The 18,261-nt window shown below is 41.5% G+C and overlaps 1 protein-coding gene across 3 annotated transcripts in view; it reads right to left on the bottom strand.

Moving 5' to 3' along the window:
- STK3 (serine/threonine kinase 3) overlaps positions 1 to 6,662 on the bottom strand; it is a 139,503-nt gene extending 132,841 nt beyond the window's left edge. Inside the window, exon 1 of one of the 3 annotated variants that reach the window (XM_037379955.1) lies at positions 6,526 to 6,662. In XM_037379955.1, the coding sequence (XP_037235852.1) occupies positions 6,526 to 6,530 (5 nt within the window). In that variant the 5' untranslated portion in view covers positions 6,531 to 6,662. Of the gene's footprint in view, positions 1 to 5,929; positions 6,171 to 6,525 lie in introns of those variants that run through there. The other 2 variants (XM_037379957.1, XM_037379954.1) reach the window with 2 other exon arrangements.
- Positions 6,663 to 18,261: the final 11,599 nt, after the last annotated feature.

Genomic DNA, 18,261 nt, shown 5'->3' with positions numbered 1-18,261 from the left:
AAAGTCTTAACATTGGAAAAATGCATTCAAAAGAAACTCCTTCATATGAAGGGATGCAATTCTGTGATATAAAGAACTAATAAAAATTAAAGTGAAACGACTGATGAAGGAATTCCCGAGTCAGAAGAGACTTGTTACTGCCAACCATCTAAGTGAAGACAAAAATTTAAAGTAATTGTATAACCACACAGGTCATATGGATTAGTGTTAAACAAGGAAATTAAGGGGGGTGGGGGCAGGGAGCATACATATTTATATATCAAATAACTATTTCACAGATGTAGCAATGACATGAATACAAAAAGCATCAACAATCAATAAGGAAGGGTGCATGAACTGCTGTAAAGACCATAGAGTTTGCTACAGCAAACAGGCAGGAAGCTGGAAAGCACATGTGTTTAAGGGAGAATAAAAATCTCCACAGCAAAGGAAAGGCACAACTTATGAACACTAAGAAAAACAGCCAAAAACTCAAATGAGAGTAGCTAAATGAAGTCTGCAAGAGTGGCCTACAAATGAAACACAGGAACACATAACAGCTCAGCTTGCTTTTTCACCCTCTCTTCACTTGTTAAAGACTAGGAAGCAGAAAGCTGGAACTTAAATCTTGCAGGGAAGCACACGTTTAAAAACTGAACAAGTGTAAGTTGAGACAAATAAAGGGGGGGGGGGGGAAGATTTTGTAGACAGGTATTAAAAAACCAAAATTATTCATTTTGCTTCTTTTTTCCTCCCTCTGATCAGGTTATCTGCAGCCTTAAAGGCAACATTCACAGAGTAAGCTACCATAATCATCCTCTGCTTACTATACCAGCAGAGCCTCAAAAAATAAAAAGCATGACCATTAGCCAAGTCTCTCACTTGATCGAAGAGCTGAGTAACAGAAAACGTACTCAACAGAACAACAGAAAGAATGAACTTTTTAGTAACTGCAAAAAAATGGAAAACATAGTTTCCTCTCAACCAAAGATGTCTAAGAAGAAAAGACTTCCACCTGCCCATCAAAAGACCAATGCCTGCTAAAATGAGAAGAAAAAAAAAATAAAATCCATACTAAAAGGGTTCCAGCAGCACCATTAACGCCAAGGCATTGGGAGCGCTTGAGAAGAGTTAGGGTAAGTCACAAACTGCATAAATGGATCAAAACCAATGCCACTGTCAAATAACAGATTTATCTGGAGCACTTGAGAAACAACCAGGAGACCAAAGAGATAAGCATTCTGTAGTTTTAAAACTACATTCACATTATTCAACTCTTACAAATGTGTTACAAGATCAAATAATACTTAACACTAAGGCAGCTTATAAGATCAAATAATACTTAACACTAAGGCAGCTAAACGATAAACCTATTTAGAGGAAGAAAGACTCATCAATCTCAGGAATTTCAGAGTACAGATGCTAGGTCCGATGTACAAATTACAGTATTAACACTACATTCTTTGAACCACAGAAAGATCCTAATGACTCAGACTGTTCAATGATTTCTATTTCTAGAAGTTTAATAGAATTCCCAGCTCTTTAACTACAGAACAGCATGCAATATACCCTGAAAGGGTTGCAACAGAGAAAGCATTTATGATCACGAGAAGCAAGGAGGAGGAAGATGACTGTTGTAACTGGCTGTAAAGCACTAAGTAGAAAAGAAGACTAGAAATATTATCTCATTGGTTAAAATAAGCAACTAAAACTTGGGACAGAGAAACACATCTAAAACTTCAGAATTAGCTCCTTAATCAGGAGTTGTTCATGTATGTGCTACTACCCACACTTTTAAAAAATGTGCAAGACAAGATTTAGAGTCAAACATTTCAGAAGGATCACTGCTTTTTTTAAAAGCATTAAAGTGTTCTACATGAGAAATGACTACTATGATCACCCAGCAAAATGCTTACCCGCTAAGGCATGACTAGAAATACGAGGGGAGCAGGAGGGAGACAAAACTGAAGAGACAAAGGGTTCAAGAACAATCGGAGAAAAAGGTGTTTCAGTCTCTCCCTCATGGGCGTGCTGCTTTCATAACACAAGCATTTAAATCAAAGCAAATAAATTAGTAGATTCAGGCACTGTATCTGTGAGAAAGTCTAAAACTGATGCGTGGAAGACAAGTATAAAACCTAGGTAAGAAGTCATTCTGGGTTTTTTTCCCTAGAAAATTCTCATGTAGTGACTATGGGCTATTTCAGCCATCTTCCAGAAGGAAAGTTGTTCCTGAAGGCAGGACTAACTAAACTACAATACAACAAGAGCTGTCAAAAGGATCTTCTTAATTCCAAAAAGGTTTGATGTTCTGCATAAGACCTGGTCTCTTCAGCAAGAAAAACACATCCTAGCAAAGAATTTTACTTCTATAAATCCAGCTCACAGGAGAAAACATTCACACTTAGCATGACGAGAATCTTATGCATCATTGAATACATCGGCAAAACTCCACATAACTAAATGTGGAAAAGCCTAGAAACAATGAGAGGGACCCAAGACTACCAGTCATAGCATAAAATCAGAAAAATCTGAATTGGGATCTGAAAGAGCGAAAGCTATTTCACACACACCCACACCCCCAACATGAAAAAACAAAGTATGAGTTTAGTGCCCTACAGTCATTGCTTACAGATTTCAGAAAAATAAATTGGTGATGTGCCACAGAGATAGCCATAAAAAAAACCCTGAAAGCTAACAAAAATGCAGGACTAAAGAATAGAACTCTATCAATGACTGTCATCAGTTATGGAAAACTGGACTGCTGCTCCATGAAACATGAAGATATGTGCTTTATTTTGCAGAACTAGCACATTGAAATACTTAAAAGAGAATGGCTGGGATCAATTATGCTGATATCTTAAAAGAGAAGGTATCAAGAGAAATCACTGCAGGCATCAGAAACAGAGGTGGCATGTGAAAGCCTCGAGACAGTTACATTGCTTTACACTGTTCACACAAGTAGAAGCAAGTTTAAGACAGTTTACATTATTGTATTGTGTACTATATGTTCAGTTTTCTACCAATAAAACTCAAGTAAACTTACACTTCTGTCCCATCATTTTCAGGAGGAACTCAACAATTGTCATCCATTTGACCTTATGTGCCCATTGATGTGAACATTAAAAACAGCGTATTTTTCACACAAAGCTCATATTTTTAAAATGTTTCACCTTTCCCACAAAACTTGAAAAGTCACATTTTGGTGAAAATTAAAACTGCCCAAGTTCAAAGAAAGGACTGGAAAACCTCGATCAACACACTCCATGCTTGTTAAGCAGCCTTTTATTTGGCAGCAGTGTGCAGGAGATGGGCAAAATTAAAGATTATGTATTTGACAAAATTCTGTCTCTAGCTACTTTTCCCCTGTATGCAACCTATCTCCTGGTACATGAGTATGCCAACATAGACAGACAAATGCAACAGTAATAACACATCTGAAAACAACTGAAACAGTTAAAAATTCAGATGCAAGAAAACACTGTGTCAACTACCGCACAAATTGTTCAGTATAAAATCAGAACACCTACTCCAATTACTTTCAGAAGTAAACAAAATTATACTGAAAAGGACTCCTCCTTAGAAGTCTCTGTTACTGTTGCAATACACGGGTCAAACCAGGAAAGCTAGTGATTTTGACAGCACCCCCACTGAAAAGCCACAGTGGCCTAGCCTGTCACTTGGGCATCATCACTGCTACTTTCTGAAGGGCTGTTTTAAAGATTTACACAACACACAACCGCGTTGTATATTCCTTTACAGGGAAAGTGGGAATAAAAGTGCCCTGTACCTGTAAGGGAACACTGGGATTCTAGGATACCCATGCAGCTTTGAATGTTCAGATGAAATTCTTGCTACCTCTAGATTAATGTGTTGCACCACAGGTATGGTAATAGATCCCTGTCAGTAACCGCTCCTGAGGACAACAGGCCACAAAGTAGCCTAGCACCCACATCTATTTCACCAAGTAAACATAGCACATCCATTCCAAGCCACCACCATATCCAAGGCAGGGATCAAAAGATAATCTGTACTCCTTCTGGACTTGCAAAAAAAGAAGGTGGCCTAGCAGAATGGTTGGGAATAACAAACAATCAGAAAATGGTAAAAAAAAACACCAAACAAACAAACACACACACACACACAGATAAAGGGGATACATATACACATTTATAAAAACTGAGTTCAAATCTTCCCTCCCACTGAAAAAACAAATCCATTAAGTTCTCATCACATTCAAATTTCCAGAAATAAGCTTCAAAAAACATGGGAAATATAAACTCTGTCACATTTTTATAAGTTCTCTCATCACCTTTGTAGTTCTTCCTGACCCAATCTAAGGATTTAAAGAGCTCCTCACTTTCAATTAGGCTAGACAATATACCTCCAGCTAGGTAACAAGGTCAGAGCAAACCCCAGATCTTAAAAAAAAATAATAATCTTGTAGATTACACTAACTTCAAGTTTTACATTCAATCCTTTGACATCACCAGATCTCAGCCTTCACAACAGCGCTGGTAACGTCGATTACTCCTCAGACATTCCGATTTCCTGTCCCAAATCCTTGCTGGTACCTGTCCTACTTCCTTTATTTGAGACATGCAGCACTGTCAGCCTGAAACTACAGTGTAGTCCTGTCCCTCCTCACCCCATTACCTGCTAAAACCACTCTGCATAACAACTAGAAATCAGTTCTTGGTCAGAATTTTCAATAGTAAATACTGTTCCACTGCCTGCTAAAAATGCTCTGCATTGACAACTACTAATCAATTCTCGGTTGAAGTTTTCAAGTAGTAGATATTGTTATTTAATGCATTATTGGAGAGAAAACAGAAGTTCAAAACTACATTATTCTCAAGTCCTGTCATCCTGCAGGAAGTTGTTTCAAAGAATTTTAAAGGCTTTAAATGCAGAATGTAAACATTTTAAAGTAGAACATAAAAACTGATTTATTATCTTCTACCACCAATTTACATCGTGTAGTGCCTAGATTTTTCATTACATTAACAGGAAGCAAGAGTAAAATACTTGGAGCTCTAGGACAGTAAGTATAGATGTAAACTGGGTAACTACATTCTGTACACCACACAACTACATTCTATGTAGTATGTAACTACATCCCAGAAGGGATTGTTCCAATTTAAATATGCAATTAAATATAATACGATTAAATACAGGTAAAGCAAAATTATTTTGTGCACTAAGATGACAGTGTCACATTTAAAGCAGAAGCTCACGGTTTCACATCATTACACATGCACACAGAAAGAAGTCAAATGATAAATGCTAACAAAAAAAACCACACAAAAAAACCAAAAACTCAACCATGTAGTAATTAGTATGACCAGGTAACCTATGTATTTCTGAAAACACACAGACCGTGGGGATACTCTTGATTTTTGCCTCTTCCCACTCTCTGATTTGCAATCGCAACTATGCAACCCCCACCCCCACAAGCATCCCTCCACCAGCAGGACACAAGGGCACTTTCTAACGGGGAAAAATAACTACTTATGTCGGTCTCTCCCATAGACTGAGCTATAAAGCACACAGACCCCCAGGCCACAAAGGACTCCTCTCAGCGATGAAGTTCCCCTCATTTCGCATTAAAACGCTCCTCTGGTAACTCCCCCAGCCCCTAAGGACGTGCCTCCACCTGGAGGTTTACCCAGGGCGGTTATTTCGAGGGCGCGCACCCACACACCCCAACACCACACAACCCCTCCGGTCGCCAGGCGGGTCTCAACCCTCGCCCTCGCCCCACCGCCCCCCTCACAGACCCAGGACCAGAAAGCCTCCCGAGGCCTCCGGGGGGTCGCAGGAGAAGCGAGCTGGCGAGCGACCGAGCCGGCCCATCCGCCCGCTCGCCCCCCCGGCCCAAGGCCTCATCCCGGCCGCGCCGCCGCGCCCGCTTCCGGGAGGGGAAGGGGCCGCCGGGGAGGGTCGTTACCTCTTGGGCGCTGCCTGCTCCATGCCGCTGCTGGGGCCCCGGCCCCGCCGTCCGGAGGGGGGCTCCCGGCCGAGCCCCTGCGCACCACCGGGCCAGCAGCCGCTAAACTCCTCACAACTTTCGCCCGAGCTCGCTGGCCCTTTAAACGGAGCTCGCGCCCTCCCTCGGCCGCCGTCGCTCCCGGCCTCTCTCAGGCAACCGCCACTACCGCTACCTACCCGGCTGCCGGCGGAGGCCCGCCCCCCCGCGCCTCTCAGTGGCCACAACCCGTGCCATCGGAAGCGCTGATAGGGCGGCGCGGAAGTCGCTCAGCGCGGCAGGAGGGACGAGGCCACTCCCCACCGCGGGACGAGCGGGCGGTGCCGCGCCGCCGGGAGGAGAGGAACATGGAGGCGGCGAGCTCCCGGCAAGCTCTGCGCGACTGCGGCCCGCGGGGCACGCCGGGAGGTGCAGTCCCCTCCGGGAACATACCCTACCCGTTCCCGCAGGAGCGACGCCTGGGGGAGCCTGGCCAACCGGGAGGCGAGGGAACAGGGACCCGGGGCCCTGAAGCGCCGCCGGCGCGACGGACAGCCGTTCCTCCCCCGCGCGCTAACCTCATCCCCCGACGCCGGGAGCTGGGCCGTGGGTAGGCGCAGGCCTGGGGCTGAGCCGCGGCCTGAGGCGGAGGCCGAGGGCGGCTCTTCCCGGCGGCCGCCCCCGGGCCCCGCCGCCTCGGGGCAGCGCCGCCGGGCGGGCCGCGCCTTCCATCCGCCTGTCTGCGCCAGCCGGGGGCGGCCGCGCTCGGTGCGGGGCTGCCTCCAGCCCCTCCTTGAACCCTTAAACCGCTTCGTGGGCAGCTGGCTCCGGAGCACAGCAGGGAGGGGGCCTGAGGTTTGTCATGGTCGGACCAGGGGGCTGCTCTCCGCAGCTGGCTCGGGTGGCAGGGTGCAGCTTTGGAGTGAAGAACGCTGGCAGCTTGGCGCTTTTTAATGCCAAAGCATACAAGGTACCCAGCAAAGCCATACGAAACTGCCACATAATTATTCAAGCAGCAGAGTTAAGGCCACCAAGTACCATCTGATAGTTACCTGCAATTTCTCCACCTTACAACTTCTGACTTTCTGCTGTTTGTGTAGCAATTTAAGATGCCAACTGAAAAAGCATATGAGTAGGTCCGGCCAAGTCAACACAAGGAAAACTTAAATGTTCAAGCCAGTTTCTGTATGCTTTCCTGAAAGTAGGTTTATTTGCATAACGAATGGAAGTTCATGGTAGTGAAACACTTTGTCAAGATCCATAAAAATACTGAGATGCCCCAAGTTTCACTTTGAACTGATTTTACATGTACAAGCATAACAGCACTGCTCCCTAAAAAAAAAAAAAAATCCACACTCCATACCTAATTTCATCTCTTTTGATGTGCATTAGCAAGGGAATTTTGAATGACTGAAGTCCTACTATTGTGCAAGTCCTCTACTTTGACTGAGTCAATCCAATCCAAGTTGACTCACTGTGGTTGGGCTAAATGCACAATGGTAATATTGAATGAACCCGAAAAACAAATCACACACCACCATATGACCTTTCAGGTTTCTTTGTTTTTCTGAGTCATGGAAAAACTGCAATAGAACATCTTCCTTTGCACAACACGTTAATGTGGAGCTCTTCCAAGTATAATCCCACAAGCCAGAGTGGCTCACCAGCAGTACTGCCAGATGTGTCCATGCCACAGACAACAGTTTGTAGGAGATGCCAAAAAAAACACCCAGGAGAAGGAGCCAGCGGATGCCTCAAAACCAGTGTGGTAGAAGCACATTACAAAGTAGTCAGGAGGAATCCTGCAAGACTTCCCATCTCCCAGTTCTAGGACAAGAGGGCTCAGGCAGGTAGAAGATGCCACATGGCTAGCATCCAACTTCGTTTTACAGGATGTTTGGCTATACCCACGGACCAATTATTACTTACATTTCACCAATTTCACCTAATGAAGGGTAGCCTGACATCCCTATTTGGCTGTGATACTCCTGGAGTGCAGGGGCTGTCTCCATATCCTTTAACACAAATCTTTAAGGCAATATTTTGTTCAGGTTATTTCAGAGGAGGCAGGTTTTTCCAGCTCCTCCTCTCCAGTCAAGGCTGTAACAAACTATACATTCAAGCAAGGAAAAGGAGCTTTGGGAAAAATACAGGTACTATATTATATTTGTAACAGCAAGAAAGAAAGGGACCCAATAAGTGCTCCCTCTCCCCTTTCACACGTGTATTTCTTTCTCTGGAAAAAGTTTGGTTAAGCAGCCTGATCTGCCATTCTTCCCTTCCCCTTTAACAACACTTGACAAAAACCAGTCTAAGGAAAATTTGTCCATGAACAGCAGATTCAGATATTCACTCTCTTAACTCAAAATTATTTAATACCACAGTCCCCACTCCCAGAAAATACCCTGACTACCTGATAACTGAGGAAGAAGGGAGCAGGAGTGTTCTCCATCTATGCCACTGAAGAAAGGAAGGTGTGAAAAACCAAACATGCCTGTGCTTTATTCAACTGCCAGCACACTTTCTAAGTACATTTATGTCGCAAATAAAATACCAATAAGAAGATAATATATATACCGTAGTATTTTTCAAATCACTTTATTCATCTCTTATAATTTCAAATGGTATTTTTAGTCAATTGTATTGGAATAAATAACACCATTTCACCTTTCCCCTGCAACATGAATTTGGGAACTGTGCTGTGAAATATAACACTGATTTGGTATTCATTACAATACTGTACCTAGCCACCAGCAAAGAAGGAACTTTGAAAGGGAAAACAGACTGCCTCTGTTCTACTACCTCATTCAGGCTTTTGAGTCAAGGGAAGTCTAGATGTTCTGGAGGCATGAATATGCTATGAGATTGCTGGTGTCTAGACAACATGGAGATGAGGAAGTTGCAGACAATCTACATGAGTATTCCCATGATTTCTTCCAACAGTGGAACTATATAGCACATCTAAGAAGGCAGGTGAGTAAGAAAAGGTTTAATGTAGCCCAATCTTAAAAATAGAGGAGAAAACTGAATTACTCTTTTTCTTCTGAAGTATTTATCCACTTCACCAGTTCATCAGCATGCACTAGGACTCCCTTCTTTGCAGAACTGGCATCGACATCAAATATAATTCCTTAGACCAAAGGATGGATGAAGGCCATACTTAGATCTTGAGTACTATAATTATTCTATATTATAATGTAGTTTTGTAAACAGATAAAATAATTTATATTATAATTGCCTATACTGCAATGGAATCAGGAATCATAATGGCATGGGCAAGTATGAGGTACTGTATAACTACAAACTAAGCCAGTCCCCAAACCCCTAAATATATGACCAAAAAAGTTCCAAGATGTCCATCCTGCCTCAGTTGCACATAATTCATAATAAACCAGAGAAGGATAAAATTACTTGAGAGACTCGTGTATGAGTTTCTAACAGGTATTACTAATGGTAAGATTTAAATTCCAAATATATACTTCAAAGCCGTTCATAAACATCATGTAAATAAATTATGTATGTTATAGTGTAGCAGGGACCTTATCTAGTTACTTTGGTAGCAAATAAAAGCAGCATTTACTTCAGAACGTGTTCGATTAGGCTCATTTAAACAACATGCGTTGTAACTAATACATGGTGCTACTAGAAAACAGCAGAATTAATAGTACATGTTTTCCAAGAGATGCATGTCACGAACACCTTATGGTCTCCAAGCAAAATACCCGTAGTCCCTCATCACTTCCATGGCACTTTTCACAACCTAGCTCTTTTCCCCATATGCTTTCTACCCTTTCACTGCAGTAGCCCCTCAGTTCTTTCACAGAGTCCTCGGTGCTCTCTCCCGCAGTGTCCCCTGTTATCATTCCACAGTAGCTCTGTTCACCGCCTCGGCACACCAAACCTGCAATATCCTTACTGCCCGCACAGACCCCTCAGCATGTCCCCAGCTCTATGCTCCTTAAATCCCCTCCACATCGCTGGTATCTCACCATGCCTTGGCCCACCCCAACATTACCCCACGGAGTTACAAGCATCCTGTGTCTGCATCATAATCTCCTGTTTAGCTTGTAGGAGAAGATGTTTAACTTGCAGGAGAAGGCTGCAGATCCGTCCACAGTGTGGTTCCAAACCCAGCACCTAAGGACAGTTTCCCTTTTCCCTTGCTGCGGGGTGGACAGCCCCACAAACACAGCATTCCCTCCTCTACCCATCACCTATGAGTTTCATAAAAATAAGAACTTACTATAATTACAGACCACCAGCTTTTCATCAAACGTGACTAATACTGGCCAGCTAAGTCACAAATGATTGTGAAGGGAAGAAAGGCAAGGAATGGCAGGCAGGCACCAACAGAATGAATGCACGAGCCTTCCTTAGAAACCAATTCATAAATTCAGTAGACAAATAGTCAACAACAACATGTTTGCATGTCTCTCCCTGTGACTGCCTGATAGCGATCTGGTATGCTGAAAGTTAAGGAAAAGGCCTTGAATGAAATACCAGCTTGTTTATACAGAAGATAAGAAAAACTGACTTCTGCCTGTATTTTTTCCTACCTATCATGTCTAATGTGAAGTAACCTTGAAGGCTTATCTAAGAATTTGTTATACACTTTCCTAACCCTGTCAGTCATAAAATAGTTATAAATAAAATACAAAAAGAACATCATCTTCTCAAGTTTGGACTACAATTCAGATTTTTTTAAAGTAATTTTTTAATCAAGCTTAGGAATAAAGAACAATTGGGATTTATTTCTTCTCCTGAATTATTCACATGATGTCACATAAAAGGAAATTGACTATTTACTAGTCCAGCAAAAGAAATATGCAGAAAATAGTCAGGAAATATAGGTACAGATTCTGCCATCTTTATCCACTCTATTAAAATCAGCATGAATCACAGAATTCCTACTTGATGTTAAAAAGAGCAGTAAAAACCCTCAATACTGAAATATTAGCTGCCCTGCTGCAATTCCTCTCACTACCTGGTATACATTATTTTGGTATCCAAAATGTTATTACTAGACCTAATTTGTTGATTAGGATAGGATTTTTCTGTTGACTAACCATTTAGCTCACAGTCTTAGTAACAGCCTATATATAGACTTAGCATTTGCTATTTTTCCTATTGTAGCACACTATGGTAAAAATAAACCATGGATACAGAGTTGCTATTTACAGTTAACCACAGAAGATATTCCAGTCTGTACTACAGCTGCATTGATTGTGCTCGTGGGATCTACAGATTACCATCAACTCGAAAAAAAAAGATCTCATTGGAGTTTGTAAAACAATTACTGTTGTTGTGGTAGTACTAAGGGTTTCTCTGGATTCCCTTCTACACAAAAATATGCACCTTCTTTCTGGGGGCAACCATCTGTTCTCCAGTCTGCAAAGAAGTGTGCTCACACCCTGGAGAATAAATAAATAACATTTAACTAGCAAGGCTTGATGCCTGTGTTAGGAATGGAAGCTAGTATCAATAACTAAAGAACGATTGAATCATCAGCAAGTACTACACAAAATGAACTCAGCTGCCTGAATACACACAGCCTTCAGCCCATGGCTTCCACTACCATGAAGGCTGTAATTCTCCGATCTTCCTTTAGCTCCTGAGCTGAGAGTTTGAAGAACATATGACAGAAATATTTAGGGAATTTGCATATTTTTTTTATTTTTAGGGACAATGCTTTCAAGAGGCTAACAAGACCCATTCTTTCAGATTGAAACAAGGGAAGTTTCCTTGCCCTTGTGGGCCTTTCACAGACACACTCAAAGAAAAGTATAAAAAGGTGGGAAGCATAGGTATGGAACAAGGAACAACAAATGACAAATAAGGAAAACCCAATACAACTAGAAAGCATATTGTGAATACTGAGCACTACAAAAGCAATGCCATGAAACACAATTTACTCATTTATACAGCTTGGTGGTGGGGGTTTTTTTAATAAACCCTATTTATTTCTGAAGCAATTCTCCGGCTTGCTTCATAGATATTACAAAGCAAGTGTTTTGTATGTGGAAGAATCACTCATTCTAAACGCTTTAAAATCCAGAAGCCACAAAATTTCAGTTTCCTACCTTTTTCCAACCTTTCCCAATCAAAACATGCCAGAAGTTCACAATTCAAGTCCAAATAAGCTAGTCATATAACATATACAGTCACACTTGAAAAAAACCAACACCACCACCCCCCCCAAACTAAATACAATTCTAGTCTTAAAACTTCACCAAAGAAGTTCAGTGGCGTAACAGCCATTTCATGACTGACTCTGAAGTAATGGGTCTGATTACAAGATAAGATCCCATGGAAAGCAGAAATGTATTCAAAACAAGAAAAAGATTAAGATTTGCACTTACATTCCCATTCTGCTCTTAAAAGCAGCAGGAAGCCTTCCCCAAGCAGACTGTGTACTAAAGAAACAGCAAAGCAGCAAATAATGTTTCACAGAACCAGCTTTATACGATGTACTGATTTGAGTCTTTTCTAATCAGGTTCAGTTTGGTTCAGTAGGGGAGTTTTATGGCACCCTCACCACTACGCGGGATGAGTACTTAAACTACTGTCACTACTGAGCAAGGGAACTTTCTGCCGAAAACAAAACTTTGAAGTGACTGAGTGTACATAGGTCAGGCTATAAAAACAGAGCAAAACATAAAGCAAGTTACTATCTAGAGAGCTAACTGAACGCCATTAAATTTGAGACCTAATCTTTTTCCACTATTCCTTTACTAAAAATAACTTTTCTTAGTTGCAAGCAAAAAAACAGTGGAAGATTAATGGATTTCTTTAATACCAAAAAATTGTTTCTCAACGGCCATCAACACTGCCCATTTTTACCCGGGCTGGGTTTAGTAAAAAGAAAATGTTCTGGTGGTATAATTTTCTCTGCAGAGCAAAGGAAAACAGAGCAATTCCATATGCTTGGAGCTTTCTTAATGGAAACAGTTAATTTACCACATGAGGAATATCACATGCATACCACTTCCACCTAAAATGAATCACTCCTTCCAGTTGAGAAAACTGAGGTCTTTTATCTTCCTGAGGGTGGAGTCCATCTCCTCCCATAGATCCCTACAGAGTAGAACTGCTAATCATTTTAAGATTTAAAGACATTACTTCTTTTGTGTTCATATATCACATTTCAATGTCTTCTAAACAAGAAAGAGCTCAATGTTTTTGTGTAACCTTGAACTGGCCAGTACACAACTTTTATTGCTTCATCCTTGAGCTCTTCTGTAGTTCCATCATCTAATTTGTTACACTGGTGGTATTAAGCTGCTCTTACCGGATTAGCAATATGCAGTATAAAGTCCTTAAAGCTAACTTTAAAATGAATGTACTAATTTGAGTACCAGGTAAAACAATGAAAAACTGAAACAGAAGAAAAAAAAGCAAACTATATCTTTTGATATATACTGTGTCTCTTCTTTGCTAAGATTAGTAGACGGTAAATCCTTGCTCTATGCAGTTCAAACTAGACAGAAAATCTCTAGGACTTGATCCAAAATCTGTTAACATCAACAGAGTCTTTCTTTCAAATATACTACTTTGGTGATCAGTTCTCAAAGAAGAGTCTAATTTGCTCATGGGAATGTGAATATAAACGCAGATTTTTGCTTGACTAGTGTTTCCATACTCGGCCTGCTTCATCTCCCAAGAGGATGATGGAAAGGTCAAAATTGGAGGCAGATCACATTAGACACTATCATTTATTTGACATAACCTCTTAATAATGGGTCATAGGTTCATTTGATTAGGAACAATGCAGTCAGAAGACAAACAGTGTAGAAGTGGTCCCCTTATCATGGAATAGATACTAAGCATCTGAAATTTTAGACAGTGGGAAAATTTGCTGCTCAGAGTCACAGGGTAGCTTATGCAATGTTGTATAATATGCAATGCATATTAATGTATAATGCATTACAATATCAATGTATAATATGCATTGCATATTATACAATATGCAATGGTATAGCAATTTTAAGTGAGAAAATGTGTGGGAAGATTAAAGTCTCATGACAGTGTTAGAATACTAACAAATATACACTGCACTCATTTTACATAAAGTAACAGGAACAACACATTATAAACACAAATACTTGATTCTCTGCTGTATTATTGGCATTTATCTTGACCTTTCAAAAACAAGTACCTCGTTTTGATGGGTGTTGGATATTCAACAGCTCTTAATTAAGTGCCTCAAAAGCAGACTTCAAAACTTGTGTTCTAAAGTATATTGAATTAGGCTCCACAAGACCAGTTTTTGGCACCTGTTCTTGAAATGAGGGGAGGGGGAAAAAAGGCACACTGAACCAAGATTATGCATTATTTTCCAGGAATTCAGCAATTTCTTGGAGAGATTAAATTTACTGCAGCTTTGAAATAACAGGGTTGCTGCACATTCTGAATGGTTGAGTGTCTCTGCAGGACTGGATAACAACTAGCACAGGGGTCTCAGGGGATTTTATTGTAGTTAACCCATCCTCCTGTTCTGTTCCTGCTTTTACATGCAAAAGAAAATGTTTGTGCTTAATACAATATTTATAGCTATAAGTAATAGTCAGTTCCTTTCTGGTTTTACTGTACCAGCATGTACAAGGAATACATAAAACTAAATATATTATTGCTACTGCTTTGCAAGATGTTGTGTATATTGTAAAGCTGGCTCTCTAATAGAAGGCAGCTAAAGACCTCTGCACTTAAATCTGCCAAAGCTGATACAGCAATCACAAACATGTGTTGTTACACTTCTTGTGGCTCATCTCCACATGGTGCAGCTGTTGTGTTGGCTAAGGAAAATGCAGGCCCAAGGGAAACAAATTTAATTCAGCTGGGGTGACTTCCACTAAAAAAAGGGTTTTAAGGAGAACAGGTGTCTTACAGTAAGGGGGATTGTTTGAGAGGTTTTCCCCAAACTTGCTTTGCTTCTAGGAAATTGATTCTTAAGTGGTGTGTCTGTGATACTAATTTCTTGCAGTCTAGTTTTTAAATAATATCCTTCAGAAATAAAATGGATTCCAGAAATTCTATTTTTGTTTGTCTTAGTCTTAAGACAGGAAGGCTAACATAGGACCTTAGAGCGTGAGTTAGGAGCTGGAGGGAGTCACATCGCTGTGATTTGGATTCCTCGGCCTTAAGAAGGTTTAATCAATGGAACAACGGCCCATGTAAGTCACCAGCTGACACCCCTAGAGCCGTGCTGGTTTATACCTACATATCTATTGTTCTAAGCTTCATTTTTTTACTACAGTTGCTTAAATAAATCTTCCTTCTAAATATGTTCTTATTTACTCAAAATAAATAAGCTAAGCTATACTATGTAGTCTAATAAAACAGTATTAAGTGTATGACTTCTTTAATTCTTTTCCAGAAAGGCATTTACCTTGTGTACTATGACACCTTCTCTAGTGCTGTCATGCATTCTTGCCTCTCAGCTTCCTGCATCCTCTGGTATATCAGAGTGGAAAGTGACTGACGCTCAGCGGCTGACTCAGCAGCCTTCCCGCTGTGGTCAGTAGCAGATCCCACAGCGCTGAGACAGCGGGATCCCTGGAAGCTGGGAAACACTGTTTTCCCAGCAGGCTCTCAGGAGGTCTCTCTCTGTTGGCGCTGACAGAACCAGCCCTTCAGACAGACGTTGCAGCAGCCAGCAGATCTTTCTCCTCCTGTTGTCAGTCCTCTTTCCAAAGTAAGGTTACTCCAAAGGGTCATCACTTGTTGTGTAGGTGTCTTCATACTGCGGTTTGCTCCTTTGGGCCTGTTTCTTTTCTATCTCCCACCAGGTCAGAATTCCTCCTCCTCCTTGGGGAAACAAGTCCAAATGAGGGATGATTTTTCCACACAGAACCCATCCTTACAGAACTGGTCCTCCTATAGGATCTATAGGAGCTGTTCTAGGCTCTTCCTTCTCAGGTCAGAACTAAAAAATGTTATGATGGCAAACTTCTGTTTTTCTTTTTGCAAGGTTAAGCTTGTTAGCTCTTACATCAATTTTCATTGCTACATGTTGTGTCCTCAGATTGTCTTAGACAGACCTTGGTCAGTTTTTTAGGCTTCTTCTCAAGTTTCTAAATTGGAGACCTAGTACTCCTACTGAATTCCTCCTTTTGAATAAAATCCAGAACTCACCGATGTCAGTAGCAAAATTCATGAGATTTTTGTCCTGTGTGTATGTCTGCCCATAAAGACCTGCAACAAATCTTTTGTTTTTGCAGACTTCCCCCTACCAAGGGAAAGAAAATTGTTCTGCCCTTGCCACTTTTCTCAGCAGGACATGTGACAAAGCCCCTAAGTCTCACTGATGGCAGGAACTGCCACGGCCATGCCTGATGTCAAAAGCCAGGAGCAGATGGCCTTGGACTACACCCTGCCAGTGAGGAAAAAAAAGGATCCCAATTAACAAAATAAGGAGAACCAACCGTAGAATGAAACCTGCGTTCACAGTGAAGCCATCATGGGGGCGCTCCCTCTTTACTGTGTGTATGTACAACCAGTATCTTTTCCAAACACTGAAAAAAAAAAATTATTATTTGTACAGTGAGATTAACTCAGCAGAGTGTCCAAGTGTCACCCAAGGAAGCCAGTTAGTGATATCTGAATTTAAGAGTAACCTCTTGCTTTTCATGGCATTGGAGTATGTGCTTATCAGAGAAGTTTTATGTTTGAGGTTCAGGGAGAAGGTGATGGCCATCTCCTCTGAATGCTTTCAGATGACTGATTTTCAGAATGCTGCTGGCATTCTTCCAGCCAGAGGCCTGGCCATTAGATAAGCTTAACATTATGGTGGCCATTTGCAAAACAGATGAGAGCAGAAATAGCAAGAGGAAATGAGAAACCTAAGAAACCTGCTGGAACTCTCTGCAAATAAAGATCCAACATTGGAAGGAGAAGTCTTATATCCTTCCACTGAAAGAAAAACTGGTGAGCATAAGTTTTCAGCTGCTAAAACTATAACCGCTGTCCCAAGGGAGATAAAAGCACCAGCCAAAGAAAGGCCACTGCAAGTGCCAGCCTCAAGAAATCTAGGAAACATTACACTTGCTTCCTTTGTGAGAGTCTGCACAAAGGTTTTTAGGTATTACCAGATAGGATCCATTTGCTTCTGCTTTCAGGTTGTTTTTTTAATGATGAAGCCTATGGCCATCCTGGCTAAGAATCCTGTTTAATACTCCCTCCTTTGCCAGTATTTAAATTGTGCCACACGGCATTGGAGCATTACACTACCAAAAGATTTGACAGGCACCATTTGGCAGATCCTGTGGTGGCCATTAACATCACCCTTGCAGCTGCCTCTTTCCCCTCTCTGCCAGAAATTACTGTTTCTGGAAGCGACTTGGCAAAAGGGACCGTACCTGTAGTTCAGCAGTTCTAGTTCAGTCAGATGCCGTAAGTCAAACTTGCAAGCAGGTATAGCTGGGGGCCATTCATTTTTGTTGTTCTTTTAGTAGCTGAAGTCTGCTTTGCACTGGCACTTGGAAGTGTTGTGAGCAGCGATCCTTGGTTACCACGTTTTCACTATCAGGGTTTCGCATGGCAATGGAACTGATGTGGTGGAAACAGGAATGGGGCTCCCTCCACTGATAATTTCCTGGCAGAGGGAAAATATTAAGTCATCTTTTTTTAATCAAATAGTCTCACCTGAGTAAATATTCTAGCAATTCCAGTTTTTAATTTTATTATCATAGTCTGTTGCTCAAGCTGTGTTTTCTGACTGTGCAGCAATAACAGTGCTATGAGCACATGAAGATTTTTCAAACTGGCATTGTATTCGGTTCCTTTTACATTTCCACACATAATCTGCATAACATTATTAAATCTTTCCTGTACATTATTTAGCCGTTGGGATCAAATGAAATCATACATAACTGGAACTCTTTGGGCTTTGACAGATGTCCTCTGGCAGGTTTTTTGCAGCGGTTTAAGTTGTTACTGCTCTCAGCTATTTTCTTGGCCTTTTGCTGGAATGGGACATGTCTCAGCTGCTCTGGTGGAAAACACTAACCTCTTAGCTTTTAAAAAAGATAAAAGCGGGTTTGAGTTACTGCGCTGGACTTTGAATGGAAATGGCTGAAGCAAAGGTACGGTCTTTTTCACCAGCTCGCCTACAGGAAGAGTAACATGCGGGGGTCAGCGTGGAGGACTCATTTGCAAGCTCGTGGAGGAATATTTGCAGCATCTTGCCTCTGGTCCATCTTTCATGAGAGAGCACAGGGAAGCTGGGTGCTCTCTTAAAACAGTGAAGGTCATCATAAAAACACTTTTGGGAGCTCTTTTTTGTAAGCATATAGATTCTTCTGAAACTGATCTGCTTT

The sequence above is a fragment of the Falco rusticolus genome, chromosome 3, assembly GCF_015220075.1.
Source record: "Falco rusticolus isolate bFalRus1 chromosome 3, bFalRus1.pri, whole genome shotgun sequence".
Classification (NCBI taxonomy): Eukaryota; Metazoa; Chordata; class Aves; order Falconiformes; family Falconidae; genus Falco; species Falco rusticolus.
This window is presented reverse-complemented; position numbering and strand designations above follow the sequence as displayed.